This window comes from Caenorhabditis remanei, chromosome V, assembly GCF_010183535.1.
Source record: "Caenorhabditis remanei strain PX506 chromosome V, whole genome shotgun sequence".
Taxonomy (NCBI): Eukaryota; Metazoa; Nematoda; class Chromadorea; order Rhabditida; family Rhabditidae; genus Caenorhabditis; species Caenorhabditis remanei.
This window is the reverse complement of record NC_071332.1, coordinates 7,618,237-7,640,043: the sequence shown is the minus strand read 5'-3', so window position 1 is coordinate 7,640,043 and position 21,807 is coordinate 7,618,237. Positions and strand designations below refer to the sequence as shown.

Here is a 21,807-nt window from a genome sequence, read left to right as displayed (position 1 = left end):
TCTGACTATAAAATGAACATACTTTCCAAAAACTTTATGCAAATTGTCTTTTCGCACATAATAAAACCTATGGCTGTATTTCTTGTTCGTATTATACCCAAAAAATATCAAAAATGGGAATAAAATAATTTTTTCGCGAAAAAAACTTGAAAAATTATTTTTTCTAAAATTATTACTTTTTGATGTTGATTTGTAGAAAAACTCAAGACACATCTTTTGGTACATGTTTTGACTGATTTGAAGCAATTTTTGGTGAGTTGTGATGAGTTTCTTGAGGACACTACATTTGACTTCTGGAGCTCTGGCACGATGCTCAGGGTTTCAGAAGTCAATTCAACATAATTTTTTGCATATTTCAGCATTTTCCATCATTTTGACATAAAAAACTGAATAACTCCAAGAGAAAAATAAAAAGTTTTTTTTCGAATTTTTAAATCACAATCAGGAAAAATCAATTATCGAAAAAAATCAAAACCAAAACTTTTTCAAAAAACTTATGTTCTTACTACTGGATATTTCAGCTACATTTCAAAAAAAAGTTTATGCAAAACGGACACGATTCAGCTGAGTTACACATGAAAGTGTAAAGGGGTGCTCACTTATGCTCGCTACTGTATACAAAATTAAATGATCTGAACGATCTGATTTTTTCAGTTTTCATTCTCAACTCTACCTAATATCCGGTTACAATTTGACACGTTTGTGCCATCGTTGTGTTCTCTATTCCAGGGAGGTTGATACTCTCATTCTATCCGATTAGTACTGTGCAACAGTCGGCGGCGCCCCGTCAAACGGTGACGCAAAGCTAGACGGTAAACGAGATGCGCCTCTGAACGCACACGCGGGAAATACGGAAAGAGAGGTTGAAAAAAAAACCAAGTACAGGCAAGGCAGCCAGCACTTTTTTGTGTTTTGTTAGGTTGGGTCCCCCGCGCTGACGGTTTTCATTTGCCTTTTGCCTTCTTTTTCTTCGTTTTATTCTGCTACTACTGCCTACTGTCAATGTCAATTGTTTTGTGATTGAATAGGAGGAAAATGGGAGAAAACGATGAGGGACAGAAGGTTGAAGTTGATGAGGTGGAAGACACTATGGGAATGGTTTAGGTCAAATCGCGCCCATTGAATCGAATGAACAAAATCGAGTTGAAAGTTTACAGAGTGACTGGTAAGAGGATCGATTCGTGACGTTCGAATTCAAGATTGAGGAGGAAATGAATCGAGTTCAGATGGAAGTTGCGGGGGGTTGTTTTTTAAAACTTCAAGCGGAAACGATCAACGAAACTTATCGATAAAGCGGAAAACCGTAAAGTTGTTCAATAAATTTATACATCAACAAGAACCTAGATAGAGTACAACTTGGGTGACTCGAAATGATTGCTGAATTCTCAAAGTTAAAACCATGACGAAACATGAAATAAAGGAAACAGATTTGAAAAATGGAGACGAAATGCATTAGCGGATGAGCTCTGAAACATAATATGAAAAATATCTTACTATATAGATTCACTTATAAAATATGATTCCATAATTGAAAACATAAAAAAATGTAACAAACTGTCATCCTCGGTTAAAAATTTCTTAATGATAATTTATAAATTGAATAATAAGACGGAGTGCTAGACAATTGATAAGGAGTGATCATCCAAAAACAAGTGAACAAAAAAGTGCACAAAAACAAGATCCGAAGCGACAAAAGAAGGATGTGGACGCCGACAAAGAAGAAAAAAGAGGGAAGTTCGTCACATCCGAACAGCAAAAAGGTGATTAGACCTCATCGAAAACGGCTTTCCATTTTCTCGATTCCATTAGCGGTCTTTTCTTTGCGAAATGGGAGAAGATGAGTGTAAATGTTCATGATATAGGTTCATTTCTCTTGAACCCTGGGAATATAAATACACTAGAACACAAGTGATTTGCATAACGGGAAAAGAGATTGAAGAGTTGAAATTGAAAAACCATTGTGGGTACAGTCCGTCTGTTTTCCTCTCTTTTCTACTGCGGTATTCGTATTTGGCAACGCAAATAGTAGTGAAAGATCACACCAACTATGTACACACTCACATACACATGACTTTCGAATTTATGAAAATTTCTGGCTGAATGTCGATGCCGACTACTGATCTGACAGACGCGTACAAACGAACTGTTCAACAAAAACAACATTACTTTCAGATATATGAAGAGAATGAATACAAAAGAACGATGAAGAAGTTGAATAGCGATTACTTCTGTACTTTAGAGTAGGCGGATTGTGATTTCTGGACTGAATCAATTGGACGACGTTCTATTAATTTTTGGATTCTAAAACCATGAAAAAAGTAGGTTGTTTTGACTGGAAGTGGTAAAATTTAGGGTTATGTGACAATTTCAGAACTGGCAAATCTAACCAAAGTAGTTTCTTTCGTGGTCATTATTATCTAGCTCTAACTAAACTGACTTTGGGAAAAAATCAACTTTAAAAACTTAAGAGAATAGAAAAAAAGATTAAGTCAATCAAATTAATGTAATTATTCAATTTCCATATACGGATCAATAAAATATTCAGATTGATACCATACCACTTTATTTTTCGAAACCAAAAACAAGAATTAGGCTTCTAGCAAGAAAAGATTGAAAAATGAAACACAGGCAAGTGTTTCGAGTGGGTCAACCGAATTCCAAACAAGTTTTGTTTAATTGCAACATATTTTCAACAATTTTTGGTTGGTACCATGTGATCATTGTGATCTACTAAACCTTACTATTTTTCTGTTTCTTTTGTTTACTTTTCTTGATCGACAAAGTTTTTTAGGACAACAAAAATGGCGATGATTCAAAACTGTACTATTTTTTCTAGCAAAACTAGCAAAACTATCACAAATAGAAAAAATGTATACGTTTTGAAAAACCGCCACACCTTTTCTCTAGTGACAATACCTCTGAAAACATCCAGAAATAGAAAAAGAACGATCTGAATTCTGATCAAAAAACAAAAAAGCACTCTCGATTGTTCTCACTAAGAGGGTAATGTATTCCATATTCCCATCAATTAAAATCGAATGGTCTCGCATGGAAAAAGGGAAGTAAAAAGACAGAAATGAGTACATGATGCCATTCGAACAAGAGACGAGAATAGATGGAAAAAATGAGAGAAAGAGGTAGATCTCATGCAGTAAACCTGTCGCGCACTTTCACTTACAATTGCGAAACAGAAAACAATCATCATCTGGTGGCGGTGTGTTTTCTGCTTTATCAGTCTCAATCTCTTACTAAATCCTCTTTTCTTCCTCTGTCTCTCTTTAATTTCTGACTATCGCAAAACCGCGAAAAATTTCGAAAAGTAGTGAAAAAGCTTCCAAATTCGTCCGATGCTTAACAGCTATAACTGGGAAGTTCTGAAGTAAAAAGCCAAAAAAGACGAATGAACAGAAAATAGATGACATCAGAAAAGTAGAGGAACTAATTGAGAGATGGCGAGAGAGGAACAAAGAATTACTCTTTCGTGATTCAAAAACCTGCCGGATTACAGAAAACAGAAAGAATTTGAAAAACCGTAAAATGGAAGGTCGAATGGCAAGCATGCAGAAGCTGCCGCCTTCCAACAGGTGACCTTCCAGTCGAGATTTCAGTAAAAGATAAGAAGCATCACCGTCTTATTCGTCGCCATCTACGTCTTCTACTTGTTATTTGAAACAATGGGCCACACCACACTGGAAGGGGGTCTTGTATTCTTCAAAAAACTGGTTGGATGGCGGGGGCTAACGTATGTTCTAGTTGGATGCAATTGTGACAGTTATGTAACCGTCGACCAAATTGTGAAATGAATCAGAGGGCAGGAAATGAAAAGTGATGGAATATGTAGAAGGAGTTTTTTTATTGGTGAACCGAACATGAAACGAACGATTACAGAGGTTGTTCGGGTTTTTCTAGTTTTATAAAGTGGTTACCACAGGATGGTGCATCGACCAGGAACCGAAACACTCGTAGCTATTTAGTTTGGCAGACCAGTACTTTTTTGGTTTTCATCTACCAAAAAATTTTGTAAACATGGTGCATATTTTAATGAAAAGGAATAGTGAGTGTTGGAAACGCAAGTTCACGACACCGCAAGAATTCTTAAACGTAAAGAACAAGGCGAGCAAGCACAGCTGAGATGTATAATAAATCAGAAGTGCATCTTCTTCTTCTTTTCCACAATATGTGTACTACGAAAAGGGAAGTTCATACGCAAACTAATTCGAGAGCACAAGTTAACACAACGTCCCTGGAGTGCCAAAGGAGGGCGACGGAACCGCCCCCCGCCCATTGCGTTGCATAAATTTCGCAGATTATGCCATTTTCGAGTAGTTGACGAGAAGGAGACAAGAATGAGAGGAAAAGCAGCGATGAACATGAAGATAACAGAGGACATTAATTCGAGAGGGAACGAAGATAGTATCTTTTGGGTAGACTCTCGAAATGGCATTAGTCTCACTTATTACATAATGGGAATACATTTTGATGCCTTCTGAATTCATGTTTCCATTTCGGATTTCCGGGAAGGTTGCCATGATGAATGAATGGGAACTGGAGAAAATGAGTGAAAAATAATAATAGTTGGAACGGGGGAACGAAAGAAAACAGGAACTCGTCTGCGGTCGTATTGTTTCCGGAGCCATCGATGACGCCCGTGTAGGAGCTATGTTTCCATATCACAAGTATCACAAGACATAACAATTCTCACGGTATGTTGTGACTCTGGTGCCGTTGAATCGCTGAAACTCAATAGTCGTATCGAAACGTTTTTCATATGCTTTTTAAGAAAATCCTTCTGTTTTTTCATTAGGAGGATAGAAAACACAAGAACTGACATTTATAAAGTTACTTGTAAGCTGTCTTGTAAGATTATGTTATTTTATCTTCAGTAATCACTTGTCGCCGACTTTTTGAATATTACATCAGTAAAAGTTTTGGATAAATTCCTTTACTCCGATCCGCGTAGTTTCGATATGTTCCTGAGAAATGGATAATGATTTTCACCTCGAATTTCTAAAATTGGGTAGTGCTCTAACTAGTAATCTTTCTCTCCTGTTCATGATAGTTCTGAAGAAGAATTCCTAACGTTCAAACAGAATTCTGAAAGTTCAACAAGTTCCAGAAAATATGTTGAACTAGAAATACCTGAAAAATTGTACGATTTCATTATTAAAAGATTATGTTTTCAGCTTGATGAACTCCCTGACCGTTAGCTTACTTCCTAATATTTCAACCACATTTTTATCAACCACTCCATCTCAATGTTATTTTTGAAAAGAAAGAAGAACATTGAGATTTTCATTCTATTTTATCTATATAATTTATATTCTCATCTGACGGTATTTTTCAAAGTTAAGTTATCAAAAAGTTAATTCCCTGAAAACCCTTTCTCTAAAAATATGACAAATCTCTTCTTATTTCCAATCCATTTTCATCTTCACCTGTTTTTCCTTCGTTGAAAATTAAAAATTATCGCCTACGGCTAAGTTATATTTCACTCTCTTCTTGCAGTTTTCTCCAAGTTTTGATGATATTTACACTTCTATTTTTCTCCCTTTTTTGAGCTCGAGGTGTTTGAAGACAAAAGAATAAAAAGAAGGTCGTTCTGAAATATTTATAGTTTCGGCAGGACAAAATACACATTTTTTCTTTTCATCACCCAAATTTTGAAGAAAAATCAAATCAACTTTCGAGTGTATCCTGAAATGAAGAATAATGATGAATAGCTTCTCTTTACAAATTCTTGCCAAAAAAGAAACTCATCAGAATAAATAATTATGGTAATTGCCAGCCGGCTTCTTATTTTCCCGTTTTTCTTCTCTCTTCCAACTCATACTGCTCCAAAACTTCTTCTTCATTCTCTTTCATTTTCATCCCAAAATGAAATCCAATCTCATCGTTGTTCATCTGTTTTATTCTTCCTGTTTGTTTACCTTCACACTTTCCAAAATGTGACTTTCATGTTGCTATAATAAAAATCAATTTAACACCATTAATGTCAATTGAAGCTTCTGGTTGTTACAATGAGTTCACACCTAATTCGATTTAAAATAAACATTCTAATGCGATTAGAAACAACCAACTACATACAAAAATGTTGTTTTTTGTTGAATTTATTTTGTTTTGCTTGCAAATTATTCTCTTAAAAATGGATATAAAAGCTGTTCATACTTTTTAAATGTTCAGTGTCCTCAACATGTTGTCCAAAAACTTCTCCATTTTGTTCCTGTTTCCAATCGCTCTAGCAGCCATCATCCCATTGCCAAGTCCACCAATGCCCATTCCTGAGCCACCAACTGTAAGTGATCATTCAAAAATCTCATTCTTTTATTTTTCACCAGGTCAACGATTCTCCTTCCCTAACTTCTGAAAAACAAGCGCCTACAGCTCTGGACATCACGTCATCAGCACATCACCTGCCGAGACAGGAAAACGAGCAGAAGACATCAAGAAACCGAGTTCGATTGCATTCTCATAACTCAAAAGTTTCAAAAGTATCGAGAACAAGAGAAGTGGAAATATTGAGTGAGAAGTGTAATGATGATGGATTACAACAGATTATGCAAGATGTAAATTTCAGATTTAGGAGTTAGATTTCAACGAAAATTCGTTTCAGGCAATAACACCGAGCCTCAGCACTTCGAAAATGGTGATTTCGGAACGAGCAACACGGGAATTCGGTGCCAACTTCGATGTGATCTGTGCGAGAGGACATTTCTCTTATTATGTAGAAGCAACTTCGTACTGTGAAGTTACCTTAAATGATATCACTTGTCTCGCATACAAACCAACTTCTCAATCAGAGAAGAGTTCAAATGAGAATGATAGCTCAAGCGACATCATTGATATCCGAGAGCAGTTGTTTCAAAATAGAAATCTCAAAGAAAAGGAAGAGGATGAGGCAAAACTAAACCGATAAACCCATCCCCCGATCCTCCATAACTGGTCATTTTCTTTCCGAATCGAGTATCTCTTATTCTGTCATCTTTCTCTGTCGATAAATAAACAAATTAGCAACTTTGTCACTCTGATGTTACATACAGACACATACCCACAAACCGGCAGTCGCAGTGGCGGCATGATAACGATAAAACTGGTAGTTTCGTAACCAGTCGCTTAGGGAAATGGGTATATCAAGTGGCAAGTTGGCATAGCTATCGAGATATCAACATGACGAGGAGTTGGCTTTTTGTCGTTGTTCTCCTGACTTCTGTGCAGGCGTCACCGCCGATGTGTCACTGCCCGAATGGACAAGTTGGAAGTAAGTATGATTTACTTCCGTTGCTATCTGATTTTATATTGGAAAATTTCAAACTCACAAAATTTTGTATATTCAGTGCAATGTCCTTCCCCAATCAATTTCAACTGTCCTCCACAGGCTCCATGTCCTGCTGCTCAACCATGTAACATGTTTGGTGGACTCCCAACTCTGCCAACATTAGCACCACAACAATTCCAAGTAGTTTCATCTTATCAATCTGAAACATTCAACTTATTTTTCAGACTCTCGCTCCATTCACTTTGGCTCCACTTCCAGGGTCTCCACCTGGCGTCACAGGAGCCCCACTTCTGCCACCAGCAGTCGCTCCACCAACTAATGGACAAGAGACTTTGGTTGGAATCAACAATCCAGTTCAACCACCACCACCGGTGCAGTACAATCAAGGACCACAATATGTGGAAGCTCCACCTCCACCACCTCCACCACCGCCACCGCCACCGCCGCCACCACCACCACAGCAACAGATTCCAGTCCAAGATGCCACTACTCTCCGTCCAGCAACTCTTCCAAGTGAAACGTAAGCTTTATAACGTCAGGAGTATTTAATATTGATCGAATTTCAGATACGTCGAACTCGAGAATCCAGAGGCGATCGTTAACGAGAACCCAGCACCAGTCCAAAAGAATCCAGAGGAAGCAAGAAATGATCAAGAGAGGGTTACTGATGAGCCACCACCACCAATTCTACAGAACAAGGTTGAGAAAGTTTTTGAGTCCGAGCCAAACAGTACGTATTCGCCATTGTTCTATCAAGCCAATCAGAATAATTTCTAGATGGATATCGTCAACCAGTCCGCCGTCAAGCTCCTCCACTCAATGACAAATGCAATGATGATCGTCTTCGTAGAATCATTGAATCCAACGTTGATGATAATCCTTCAACATCGAAAAGAAAGATCCAGAAGGCCGCTGCCGAAGAAATTGGTGGACTCTTCGACGTCATCTGTTCTGCACACGACTTCTCTTATCTTGCAAACACTCAATTGTTCTGTGAATCTGGAAATGATGATGTCACTTGCTTCGCTTTCCTTCACTCCCTTATCCAGTGATTCCGATCATTTTAATTTATTTAATTTATTTTGTATTTGTGCAATAAATCACATTTTCATAGGCTTTATTTTCGTAAATAATAAAATAGAAATATTAAGTCGGATCGGAGATCACTTTTTATAGTCTTTTAAAATCACATTTCTTTCAATTTTAGAGGATTGAGCAACTCGATAGGAACTCTCAAAAATCACTGTTAGTCGGTTGTCGTGCAGCTTCTGACGAGCTCCTTTGCAGTTAACTTTGCCACATTCTTCCGACACAAACTATGTCTTTCGTTTAATGCATTTCTGTCAATAGTGATGTCAGTTGATCTCATGATATCATTGCAGTCGGCAAGTAGTTTAGTTCTATTTGAATTCCAAAGAAACACTTGAAGTACATTGTCATCTAGGTGATCACTATCCTTCATTTCAGCACTTTCAGCACTTTTCCAAGAGACTCGCATGTTACTTTCTCTGGAAAAAACAACATAAACTTATATGGGAGTTAAAAAAGGAGCATTTACCTTCTCAAGATATTAGTTTGATGTATCAAAACTCCTTCGGCAGATGGAAAATTGATCACCAAGTGATAGTTGTTGTCGACGTTCGTGGACTGAAAAAATATATTTCGAATTTGAATGATGTATTACAAATAGTCTCACGTCTTCAGGTTGAGGTCCAAGTTGCGCCGTCAATGCTAAAACTTCCCACGGACAACTCTGAGGAAGTGCATAGAGATGTCTGGCTGTTTCACTATCAGGCTCAAGACCAAATCCGAGGAAGAATATTTCGTTGTGATCTTTGTAATACCCACGGATGAAGATCAGACCGAGATAGGAACTAGGGAATACACTTTTGATTACCTAAATAATAAATTTGTTTTTGTATTATTTTTTGTTCTGTTACCTGAATACAAAACGATTCTAATCCAGGAAAAATATCCCTTGTCTGATTGGCTGAAAGATACTCCAAAGCATATGATTGTTGGTTCTGAATGCATTCTAAAACAGAACGATGTGTCTCGATTGCTGAAATACATCCAAGAATTCCTTCAGTTGAAGAGCAAACTGCATTGAATTCATGTCCATCATCCACGTATTCTTGTACAACATAATGTTCGTTACGGTGAACACTTGAGTTTCGCTGAAACTAAACTAATCAGTGTACAGAAAACAAGAAGTTAGGAACTGACTCTGAACCAATTCTTGAACTCATTCTCGTTTCTGATGAAACCAACGGAATGGGCACAGTGATGACGGAGAGGCCGAACGACTGCTGGAAATCCACCGATCTAAAATTGTGATTTCAACATTTTTCTGCTATCAAAACTAGTTACCTGATTTCTAACAGCCTCTGCCCACGTGTCCGGTTGTGGTGTTCCGGATAAAGAGCATTGTCTCAAACTGATTGCAGCTAATCCATTTCTCATTGTAATCGCCTCTTCTGCATGCATGAAATGTAAAAGTTGTTCCGGTTTGAATCCATCCACTTCCATATCTCGTCGAATTTGTGCAATTGGACGTTGTAAAGATCTCTCGAAGACAACTAATTTCGGGTTTTTTGACGAGAAAATTGAACAAAGTTCGCGGACTTTATGCATCAAGAGACAGTGGTCGTGATCGCGAATTGGCGGTTCGACTTGATAGTAGACATCGACACTGAAATTATAGTTTTGCAGACTTTTATAATGAATGGGTAGATCTGAAAACTTCCGGTTCTCTTTTTGCTTCTCTCCTTTAAAAAAACCGTTCTGTACATTCAGAAATGACTCACTTGGTCTCATCAACGAGCATCCGTGGAGGTGCCACAACGATAATCTTGACATCATCTCTCCGTTTCCAACGATACAAACTCAACCGATATTTCCACAATACAATAATAATCACATGTTCTGAAGAAGAAACCACCGATGTCATACCCCCTTCACTGAAAAACGCTCTGAAAATATAAAATGTGAGTTTTGTGGTGAGGGAGGAAGGGCAAAATGTGTCGAGACGACTTTAATTAACGGGGATGGGATGGGGGAATAAAAAGCAATAGAAAAGAAACGAAACGGGGGAGGAGATAGATGAGTCTCGATTATTTTTTGCATTGCAAAACGACTAAAACGTACGTTTTTCGCTCTCTTTCGTTTCACATAAATTATAAATAGAAAAAAATACGGAGAGGAAACGAAACGAGAAGATGTTTTCTCATCCGTCCAAAATAACTAATAGAAATACATGAGCAAGCAGGTGTGAGCAATCTGGTTCCTCTCTCTCATCTGACTTCGTTCACAATGATTCTGACGCACTTTTTCTATAGTTGAACAGAATAAAAAGACAACAAAAAGAAGGAAAAGAGAGACTCTGGTTAATTGAGTATTAACAACACAGGCGGACGGAAACAGAAAGAAAAAAGAAGGAAAGGGGGAGGTCTGTTGTGAAAAAAAGAAACAAATAGTAAAAAAAAGGCAGTGGAGAGAAATAAAGTGAAGAAAAAAGAAAACAAGAGCTAGTTGGCTTATCACCTTTTTAGTTATGTTTTCGAAGCAGTTGTTGACGTGTGCAAGGTCTAGAAAAAGCTAATATTCTCGTTTCCGGTGTTAACAAGGTGGAAAGCCAGAAAATTGCAAGAAGTTAAGAAGCTGGATAACACATCTAGCAAAAATGCGAATTGGCAAGGAACCAGCTGACGCAACTTTGCTACATTTGTATTTACAATACTATTCATCAAGCAAATGTAATCTGTCGAAATTTCAATCCTTTTCACATGCGACATGACCATACCAGATTATATGAATGAGTGACTTTCAATGAAACTATGAAAGAAAAATGGATTAGGTTTTGAGGAAGTTCCCATTTTTCACTTTCTCATGAACTTTTTATTTTTCTTTACAAAAAAAGAATTTTCCTCAAATGAAAATCGAAAGCTAAAGAAGATAAATGTGACTTGAGCTGAAGAGAAATAGAATAAGTCTTCTTACTAAATATACAAATAAATCCTTGAGGGATTTGTATTTTTTGTTTTTGGCCGAATTCTAGCCATCGTATCGTGGGTATAACTGATAAAATGGAGGAGTTATTTAACAAATATTTTGACATATTGGCGAAAAAGAAAAAAGGAAATAGAAGCTGTCAAAATGGATAAAAAAGAAGAGACGAAGACAAGGGAGAAAATAAGCAAAATGAGACGAGATGGACGTGTGGGCGACAAATAATGAAGTGGTCTCCGGAGAGAGATCTGGGATCGAGAGAAGAGAACATGCATTCAGTTGGAATAACAGTATTTCATTAGATACTCTTTCACCGGGGAGATAGATTATCAGATTAACTCAATCCGAACTGGAGGATGAAATGAACTAAAGAAATTTGAGTTGACTTGGATTTGAAGAAGAAGAAAAGAGAAAAGAGAGTGGAAGAGCTCAAGGGACTCGTTAGGAATAATGGGATCAAGAATGTGAGAAGAAAAGGAAGACGGGCAATGTCTGGAAGGGTTGATTGACATGGAAGAGGATTTGATTTGGATATGGAAAGAGAGAAGGATTAGGTTAAACAGCAATTGATGTCATATTTCAAAACACTTTTTATAGTTTGATGGTCATTCAGAGAGATTTTGCAAGAGAATTGATATAACGCGGCTTTTTAAAATCTATCTTTGATAAATATTAAAATTCGAATGTAAATTCTTAAAACTCAAAATTTGACCAAGTTTAACAGCCGATCCTCCTGAAAACGAGCAGGTGAATATACTACAGCAAAAATAACAGCTGAAAAAGCATAAAGCTTAAAATTTCCAGTAAATCTAATCTAGATTTACTGGAAATTTTAAGAAAACTCTTTTTTCAGTCAAGATCTCTTTGACAAAAATTGAGAAACCAGAAAACAGTCTTCCAGAAACTTGATGTTTACCACTTCCTGCGAGAGCCAGCTTTTTCGAAAAACAAGAAAATTAAGAATTAATGAACACAGCTCAGCAAACGAACTTCATGCATTTATTATGTCAGGAAACCCCAAGCTCTTGACCCAACTCAAAAAACTGACAACAAAAAGAAGAAAGAGTGCAAATTTTCGTAAAAAGGAACTTTTTGACAAACGAACGCACATTTGTCAAAATACGGGCTTCCTTTCTTTTCTCCCTTCTCTATTCCTTTTTACTCCATGGAGCCGTATTTCTTCTACTTCTTTTGCCATGCAACAGCAAAAAGAAGAGAAGACAATTGAAATTCTGGGAGCGTGTATGTCACTTTGCAGTGCTCCCGGCCCCACCACTCACCCATTTTTCCGTTGGCGGAGGACCCCCAAAACGAGCGCCATAAACTCTGGACGAAAGATATGGAAACTGGAGGGATAGAAAAAAAGAGGGGAGGGATGAGCCGCTTTCTGAAAGTGCAATAAACAAGAAACTGAGTAAAGTATCAGCGGGGGCTCGAGACGGAAACGAGATGGAGCTTCCGAGTCTATCGGCGACATTTATGGGAGTTACGAATCGAATGTCAACTCGATGGCCGCAATTCTTTTTGACAAAAGATGAAGGATGTAGAACTAGGAACTAAAAAGGCAGGTGTAATTTGCTATGATTAATGAGTATGGATCAGAAAAATGATCATGTACTGCAGACCAGGATAGATCAAAACACATAAAACTGCTGGGTGGACTAAAGTAGTAAGACATGGTATGAAACCTGTCAACAGGTTAAATTTAAATTCAATTTGACTTACCATGTCTCATTTTTCAGTGTTCCTGATATCACTTCTGATCAATCAGCTGTGCGAGTCGTTTTTCAAGTTACCAATTTGATTATGCTGACCGTCGTCAAACCAGAGGAACACAGACACAAAGACAAGGAAGAAAATAATTCTGGAGCTGATTTGTTCTCTTTTTTCAAATATCTTTTCAAACTTTTTTTGGGATTCAACTTGAAAAGGCTTTGATTAGAGCGTTGGCATCATCAGGGCATTCTCGGAAAATTCAAAAAATGCTTGCTTCCGAATGAGTTTCCTGGAACAGGTCTTTATTTTTCTGAATTGATTGTTTGATTTTGTATAACTGAAACACGAAAACTCCTAAATAAATTTCAATTTTTTCATTCATCAATCATGAGTCAGATTCATATTTGCGTGGAGAGGGAACTTATTACCAAGCGTTTTGATCTAGTTACGTCTTCAATTAGGCCTCCCAGACAACGAGGTCTGATCTATAGAATTGAAGCAACCTTCATTCTTTCTACTATTTCGTTGTTTTCCGTTTAATTTTTTGATATTTCGCTTTGAATTATGGAATGTTGATTCTCCAGGGATTCACAGTCTGCTTGATTATGACCTACTGATCAATCACGTCAACTCAAATATCATCTAGATGTTCCTTCTTCTTTTCATTTCTCTTTTTCTTCTTCATGGCCGCTTACTCTGAATCAAAAAGAAAATCTAAAAATTATCTGACACGCAAGAACATTTTTCAGACCTGATGCACTTTTTTTTGGATAATTTCATTTTTTGATTTTCTTTTCGGCGTGTTCATTTCTCTTCATCTCTGATTCAGACACAGCGTTGATTGATTCAGCAGTTTTTTGACAATGGTTTTCAGTGAAAACTGAAAATTCTATAAAACTTCGAACATGTGCTCCTGGGCGTTATCCAGTTTCTAGAATACCCTTTATGAAACTTTGTGGTAACGGTTGACTCTTTTGAATAATTGTTTTGAGTTCTATTCCTATGATCTGAAAAGAATAAACCAAGTGGAACTTTGAAAACTATTTGCAAACTATTTTTAGTCGTTCCACTTGAGAAAATTAGAAGATTCTGTTCTTCTATGTCCTCGAAGACCACATTTCCTTTTATTACTTTCTTCTAATCTAATAGCTAAAGTTTTTGGTTTGATTCCATTGGAACAAAATTCTCCCCAATATTTTATAACAGATCTTCTTTTTTTTTGAAGCTTGAAATTTTGAACCTAGCCCCTACACACAAACTACAACGTATTTTTCTAAGAATTCACGTGTCACAAGAATAAAGGTACAAGTAACAATACTGACTAGTTTGCAGATGTCATACTCCGCCCCTTCATTATTTATACTACCCGACCAGGCTTCTGTCTGCTTTGCCAATTCATCGAAAAAAATGGAACAGACGAATCGAATTATTATTGGATCCACTATTCTTACATTCTCACTTATATCAATTTTTCTGAATATCACTGTTACTGTTGCACTACTGCATAATTGGAGTTCATTCCGAAGACAGCCGTTCATTCAATTTGTTCTTAGTATGATACTTGCTGGAACAATTTACACGAGCGTTAATTTCTTCGTGTCTATCCCATGTTCCTTCAACTATTGTCAATATTTAAAGTGAGTCTGGAAACAAAATGTTGCTGAAGCTACTCTAATGAAAACAATTTACTTTTGAAAGTCTCGTCATTGTTTACGGCAAAAATGAGTCAGAAATGTTCATTGGGATCATTTTGACGTAGTCAAACCATTCTTCGAAGATATCTAAAAATCCCTAATTAGAAAAAAAAACCGAAAACTCTATATATTATTATGAATCACAAACTTTTCAGCCCATTGGTTTCTGTTTTGAACCTTTTTCATTTTCCAGAGATGACAACCTCCTGATCATCCTATCGCTACCAAATACACTCAGTTTTTTTGCATATCTTCTAGCCAACTTCGGATTCTCAATCTATCGGTCTTGTATAGTTTTCGATATACTCCGGAATCATCTGAGAGCTGTTCAAATCGTAAGTCCCCACTGAGTACCTGAAAATATGTAGAGTACTTCAGGTAACTCTATATCTTCCCTGGATTTTGTCCATTTACACAGTCGTTGATACCACATCTCGTGGGTGTATAAAAAGATTCAATCGGTGGTCCATCGGGTACACATACAACTGTTCTAGTTGCAATGTTTGGTGTAAGTTATACAAATATTTCGAATCCTTTTTCTATTAATAATTTGCAGTTGGAATCAGTTTCATTGATGTGAATTTTTATGCTGGCCAAGTTCTCCCTATTCTGATGTGTATAATGTATGGCCTCATGATTTTGAATATCTATTGGAAAAAGACACACAATGATGGAAGATCTAAAAAGTTCACGGCATTCGATGTCAAACTGGTAGGTCGTTTGATCTCCCAGTGACCCAGAATATCATAGTTAATCAGGCAATCCAATATCTCATTGTGTGTTCTGTTCAATATTTAGCATCTTTCCTCTTCTATATCGTCCCAAAAGTTGGAAATGGCAGTGTGTTAGCAGTGATTGCAATGAATATCATCGGTTAGTGGTTCAATTTCATCATTCATTCACATGACATACATTCTCAGGCGTAATTGACATGGGACTCAATCCGCTTATTCTGCTCATTTTTAACTCAAAAGTACGCTTCTCCACGGCCGTTCTTTTTCGATTTCTTCCATGTGTACGTGTCAACCAACCCAGATTGGCCACCGTGACAATATTTCAAAGAAAAAGCACGTATTAGTTTTATCTTGTTTTTGTTTTTTCCTTGTCAACCTACACGTGTGTTAAATGTTCTGGTTCTTTTCGTTTACTTTCCTGGAAAGGTGTTGTTTAGTTCTAGTAGTAATAAACCCAATAAAGAGTACTTCTGAAAACTGAACCACTATTGAGAACTTTCAAAAAAACAACTATGGCAATTCACTAACATATAGAATTGATGAAAGGTTGTTTTTATTTAAAAAAAATCCAACCCTAGAACGCGTGGGAGTGTAACCAGGAAAACACAAAAGAATAAACTTTAAACTTTGATATATCTAGGTTACTTCTCTTTTGACCTTCATTAGTGTTTAGAAATCTGGATAAACAAAAAATCACCTGCATTTCAGAAATCTGTTCGAGAAATCTTTCCTCTTGCGTCAATTAGATGTGAAAGTATACCTATAAAAATAAGCTTAAATCTAAAACTACAAATGGAAATTTTGCTCCTCTCTTTCCCTTCTTCAAAATCTTTCATCTCAATCCTCGCCTGATTACACACCTTTTCAAAAGCATAAACGCTCGGCGGATCGGTTTCCAAAAGAAGCCATTGTGTCCGGATATGACGTCTCCCTTCTCCTTTTCTTCATTTCTCATGAAGCCTTTTCTGAATTTATTCCTCTGTTCCCTTTGGAGCTTTCTTATTTACTTTCTCAATTTCTTTTCCCTATTAACTTTTTTCCTTTTCTCTTCTAACTCATGTGGTGGTTTCGTCAACAAATTCCATCGAACGAGAAAAGAATACAAATTTGTTTTTCCCCCCTTTGCATGTGTTTTTCAATTGATTTTTCCGTTTTTTCAGACGTAATAATGTTGAGATGTCATCCAGGATTCTACACAAATCTCGAAATTTTAAAATACGGAATTCAAGTTGTTTACTTTTTTCTTGGACTATTCTTCCATGTCTCTGTTCTCAAAATTTTGCACAGAAAATGGAATGTCTACTCGAAATTCCCATTTTTGCAGCTATATTATGTGGATTCAATTCTGGTTTGTATCAGTTTCGCATACTTGTAGAAATCGGGTTCCTTTGATAGGCGTCGGCTTTGAGGATCAACTTTAGAGCACGACTGTCACAGCTGCAAACAAGAAATTCAAAATACCAGATAAATCGTTTCAGAGCATATTCATAATATTGATGAACGTTGGTCTGATCCGAATCTTCAACTACATTCCACCACTCTGTCCCTGGGCTCTGAAACAGTATCCCGAACCGACTCAATTCATTTCCCTACTATTCATCGAACAATATTTCAAGTTTGTCAAGTGTCTCATTTTCTGTTTCATGATAGTTAACAGAGCCAATTGTGTTATATGCCCAATGTCTGTTGGAACGGTGTGTTTTTTTCATAGGGACCTTCTAAAATTTGGTTTGTTTGCAGATTCAGAAATGTGTTATACCTCATGTCATCATGTTCTCCTTTCTCAGCCCTTTCATTGGAGTCTGGACAGCTTTTCTATCGGAGAGTCAGTTTATTCCATTTCAAGGAGGATTTATTCATGAGAGCAAAATGACATTTCATTGGGTGAGTTATTGTTGAGAAGGTTCCTCTTATAAAAAATTCAGATTACCGTACCTAATTTCTCTGTTATCATATCTTTCATCACCATTGTAACCGTATGCATTTGTTCCCTAATCTGTATGATTTGTGTGTCGAGGACTAGATCTGAAAACAAGCACACTGAGCAGTCTCTCACAGCATCTGCAATCTGTATGAGTATTTTCTATGTTTTCGCTCTTTCAATGGAGATTTATTTCCATCAATCTCATGCTTCATCGCTGGAAATGTTCGAGTTCTGGAGAGCTCTGTCAGCATTTTCATTTGATATTCTAGTGGTTTGGTAAGTGGTTCATCTCAAAAGTGTGTCTTCAAATCTCCTATTTTCAGCCCACCCGTCATAATGTTGTGTCTGAATGTGAGACTTCGAGTGGATGCATTCTCCCAAAATAATACTATGGAGAACACATTGAGTTCACCAAAATAAGAACATTACTATCAAATAAATTGTTTCATGACGTGGTTTTTATCTCGAAAGTTTGTTCTCTTTGAGACTGTTTAAAACGAATCGAATGGATTTCTAGACACATAAAAATGACTTTTTAATAGTGTAGGCCTTCAGTAACAGGACTCAATAATTGATATCACAATTTTTCAGAACTCTTTTTCCACATTTTTTCTATTAATTCTGAGTAGACCGGCAGAATATCTGTCATTTTTGTCTCCAATATTAGAAAAAATATTTTCCAGTTCCTCATACTTACTAAACGTTTTTTTCATATCTAAATATATCCAACTCTCCAAGTTTATCTCTCATGCATTTATGTATATAAACCGTACTATCTGAGTCATTTATCCACTGAAATTTTCTTTTTAGTCCGCCAAACGACTTCGTTTTTGTATAATGTTCCCATTGCTGGTTCCTTTATCAGTATTTGGAAGCTGTCAACAAGTTTAATTTCAAGTTCTCTGTTTTTTTCTTACCACGTCTCATTTTTCTGTATTCCTGATATCACTTCTGATCAATCAGCTGTGCATGTCGTTATTGAAGTTAACAATTTGATTATGTTGAACGTCGTCAAACCAGTGGAACACAGACACAAAGACACGGAAGAAAATAATTCTGGAGCTGATTTGTTCTCTTTTTCAATTGTCTTTCCTAACTTTTTTGTGATTCAACTTAAAAAGGCTTTGATTAGAGCACTGAAATAATCAGGGCATTCTCGGAAAAACCAAAATACTTGCTTTCGGAAGAGTTTCCTGGAACATAAATACCTTTTTTGCATTGATTGTTTGTTTTTGTACAATTGAAACACGAAAACTCCTAAATAAATTCCAAGTTTACCATTCATCAATCATGAGTTTGGTTTATAATTGCGAGGGGGACCATATTACCAAGCGTTTTGGTTTAGTTACGTCTTCAATTAGGCCCTGACACGCAAGAACATTTTTTCAGACCTGATGTACTCTTTTTCGGATAATTTCATTTTTTGATTATCTTTTCGGAATATTCACTGTTCTTCATTTCTGATTCAGACGTGAACTATTTGCAAAATATTTTTAGTCGTTCCACTTGAGAAAGTTAAGATGGTTCTTTTCTTGAAGACCACATTTCTTATATTACTTTCTTCTATTCTAATAGTTAACATTTTTGGTTTGATTCCATCGGAACATGATTCCCCTTAATATTTTTATAACAGATCTTCTTTTTTTTGAAACTTGAAATTTTGAACCTTGCCCCTACACACAAACTAAAACGTATCTTTCTAAGAATTCACGTGTCACAAGAATACAAGTACAACAAACAATACTAACTAGTTTGCAGATGTCAGACTCCGCCCCTTCATTATTTATACTACCCGACCAGGCTTCTGTCTGCTTTGCCAATTCATCGAAAATAATGGAACAGACAGATCGAATTATAATTGGATCCACTATTCTCACATTTTCACTTATATCAATTTTTCTGAATGTCACAGTTATTGTTGCACTACTGCATAGTTGGAGTTCATTCCGAACACAGCCGTTCACTCAATTCGTTCTTAGTATGATACTCGCTGGAACAATTTACACGAGCGTTAATTTCTTCGTGTCGATCCCATGTTCCTTTAATTATTGTCAATATTTGCAGTGAGTCTGGAAACAAAATGTTGCTGAAACTTCTCTAATGAAAACAATTAACTTTTGAAAGTCGGGTCATTGTTTGCGGCAAAAATGAGTCAGAAATGTTCATTGGGATCATTTTGACGTAGTCAAACCATTCTTCGAAGATGTTTAAAATTCCCTAATTAGAGAAGAAACCCCAGAAAACTCAATATATTATTATGAATCGCAAACTTTCCAGCCCATTGGTGTCTGTTTTGGACCTTTTTCATTTTCCAGAGATGACAACCTCCTGATCATCCTATCACTACCAAATACACTCAGTTTCATTGTATATCTTCTAGCCAACTTCGGGTTCTCAATTTATCGGTCTTGTATAGTTTTCGATATATTCCGGAATCATCTGAAGGCTGTTCAAATTGTAAGTTCGCCCCGAGTAAACCTGAAAATGTTGTACTCCAGATAACTCTATATATTCCCTGGATTCTTTGTATTTATACAGTCGTTAATACCACATTTCACGGGTGTATAAAAAGATTCAATCGGTGGTCCATCAGATACACATATAGCTGTTCTAGTTGCAATGTTTGGTGTAAGTTATACAAATATTCCGGATCCTTTTTCTATTTATAATATTCAGTTGGAATCAGTTTCATTGATGTGAACTTTTATGCTGGTCAAGTTCTCCCTATTCTAATGTGTATAATGTATGGTCTCATGATTTTGAATATCTATTGGAAAAAGGCACATAATGATGGAAGATCTAAAACTTTCACAGCATTCGATGTCAAACTGGTAGGTCGTTTGATCTCCCAGTGACCGAGAATATCATAGTTAATCAGGCAGTCCAATATCTTCTTGTGTGTTCTGCTCAATATCTAGCACCAGTCGGTTGACGCAGCCTACGGCTGCTCAACCTCCTTCTCTGCACCACCCTTCTCAGTTTTACAGCGCCTGCGGCGCTTCCTAAATGATTCAGACAGTCGGGCCATCAAAATTCTTTTCTCCTTCTGGGTCATTTAAATCTTTTCTTCACTTATTGGTAGTTTTTGTTAACTGAGCAGTCCGTTCCGACAGGAAACAATTGAAATATCTATCCTTTCCTGACTACTTTTTACAAAATTTCTCAATGACTTTTTCTATCTCGATGGAAAGGAATTTAGAATGAGACGTTTTCAAGTTTATCAATCTGAACTTTCTTCTTATGTTTTCCTTATTTCAAAATAATCTCAATGAAGAACTGGAACATAAAAACTTTTATTTTTTTCCCACTTCAAAAAGCGAGAAATCATTTCTGATATCAATTGTTGACTTTTCTGACTGTTTGGCGGCGATGCCGCCTCCCTCCTCTAAGTATGGCAAGATAAAGCAATCAGTTTTAACACCATTGAATGGAAATCCCGAATCTTAGGAAACGTAACAGAGAAAAAGTCTTCCTCAGTTCTTCTTTCTTTTACTGGCTTTTTACTTTACCTTTACTGTAACTATTTTTACACGAACTATTTTAAAATGATCCTACAGAAAAAATGAAATTTGGTAACTCTTCTTTTTTCCCTTCTTGAAAGTTTTTTTTTGAATTTTGACTGATCGGCGGCGATGCCCCTCCTTCGAAACGATCAGGGTGCAAACTTATAGAGAGTTCTAAACGCATATGGAAGTCAATACCCTAGTTAGGAATTTGAATTTTCTGTAATTTGAATTTCCTGTGTAATAATGAAGTATGTTTTTTTTATGTTTTGACTCCCCCATGACGTTGCGGACAAAAGTCATAACTGCCATCAGTTTCTGACTCGATGTTTGTGGGATTCCGCCTTCTGCCTTCCGCTTTTGGCCCAAAGTTTTTTATTCCGCTTTCCGGCATTTCAAAAACGGCATTTCGCTCAACTCCGGTAGCGGTGTTGACAGTGTCAAATTAATTTAACCCACGTAACTTTTTTTTCCCACTAAATCTCGACAATAACAAAGATATTTTAACTTTCGTATACTGGCTGTCATGTTCTTATCAAAGCAAAAAACCAAAAAACGTTTCTGACATGGCGGGAACGAACTCACCACCCCATGTGTAAGGGTCATCTGCGTAGACCGCTACACCATACAGAGCGCGGCTCGCCGATTTCGAGAATGCAGTCAAGAAACAGCGAGTCAGTAGTATTAACTTGATATTTTGAGCTTTCTACCACCCTGTCGGGACACACCCTAATCAACGCTATTTACCGTTGAAATCGGTATCGTCTCCAGAAGACGTCAAAATCAACTTTTTCGAAAAAAGAAAAATTCGGGCATCAACTAAGACACATTTCCAATACATCTATCCAGGTTTCATGAAAAACGGCCCACTACGAAGGGAGTTATGGCTGGCAACAAACAAATACACAAACGGATCTGTTGAATATTATTAGTAAAGATCTTTCATCTTTTATAC

At 36.8% G+C, this 21,807-nt stretch overlaps 4 protein-coding genes across 4 annotated transcripts; 3 read left to right on the top strand and 1 right to left on the bottom strand.

The window, feature by feature from the left end:
* Positions 1–6,190: 6,190 nt before the first annotated feature.
* GCK72_017987 (uncharacterized protein) lies at positions 6,191–6,913 on the top strand (the record flags this gene model as incomplete). Its single annotated transcript, XM_053732338.1, has 3 exons — positions 6,191–6,292; positions 6,336–6,563; positions 6,611–6,913. 3 exons carry the CDS (start codon positions 6,191–6,193, stop codon positions 6,911–6,913), a joined length of 633 nt encoding a protein of 210 aa, XP_053581251.1.
* A 251-nt stretch (positions 6,914–7,164) lies between these two features.
* GCK72_017986 (uncharacterized protein) lies at positions 7,165–8,325 on the top strand (the record flags this gene model as incomplete). Its single annotated transcript, XM_003112385.2, has 5 exons — positions 7,165–7,255; positions 7,332–7,453; positions 7,498–7,793; positions 7,840–8,003; positions 8,051–8,325. The coding sequence occupies 5 exons, from the start codon at positions 7,165–7,167 to the stop codon at positions 8,323–8,325; spliced, it is 948 nt and encodes a 315-aa protein (XP_003112433.2).
* Positions 8,326–8,519: 194 nt separating this feature from the next.
* Positions 8,520–10,223, bottom strand: GCK72_017985 (uncharacterized protein; the record flags this gene model as incomplete). The annotated part of the gene is made up of 7 exons (XM_053732337.1): positions 8,520–8,781; positions 8,832–8,920; positions 8,970–9,170; positions 9,214–9,450; positions 9,500–9,598; positions 9,644–9,965; positions 10,081–10,223. 7 exons carry the CDS (start codon positions 10,221–10,223, stop codon positions 8,520–8,522), a joined length of 1,353 nt encoding a protein of 450 aa, XP_053581250.1.
* A 4,181-nt stretch (positions 10,224–14,404) lies between these two features.
* Positions 14,405–17,769, top strand: GCK72_017984 (uncharacterized protein; the record flags this gene model as incomplete). Its single annotated transcript, XM_003112546.2, has 10 exons — positions 14,405–14,634; positions 14,885–15,026; positions 15,070–15,199; positions 15,248–15,402; positions 15,450–15,564; positions 15,612–15,664; positions 16,904–17,119; positions 17,166–17,309; positions 17,534–17,625; positions 17,673–17,769. The coding sequence occupies 10 exons, from the start codon at positions 14,405–14,407 to the stop codon at positions 17,767–17,769; spliced, it is 1,374 nt and encodes a 457-aa protein (XP_003112594.2).
* Between the last annotated feature and the right edge of the window lie 4,038 nt (positions 17,770–21,807).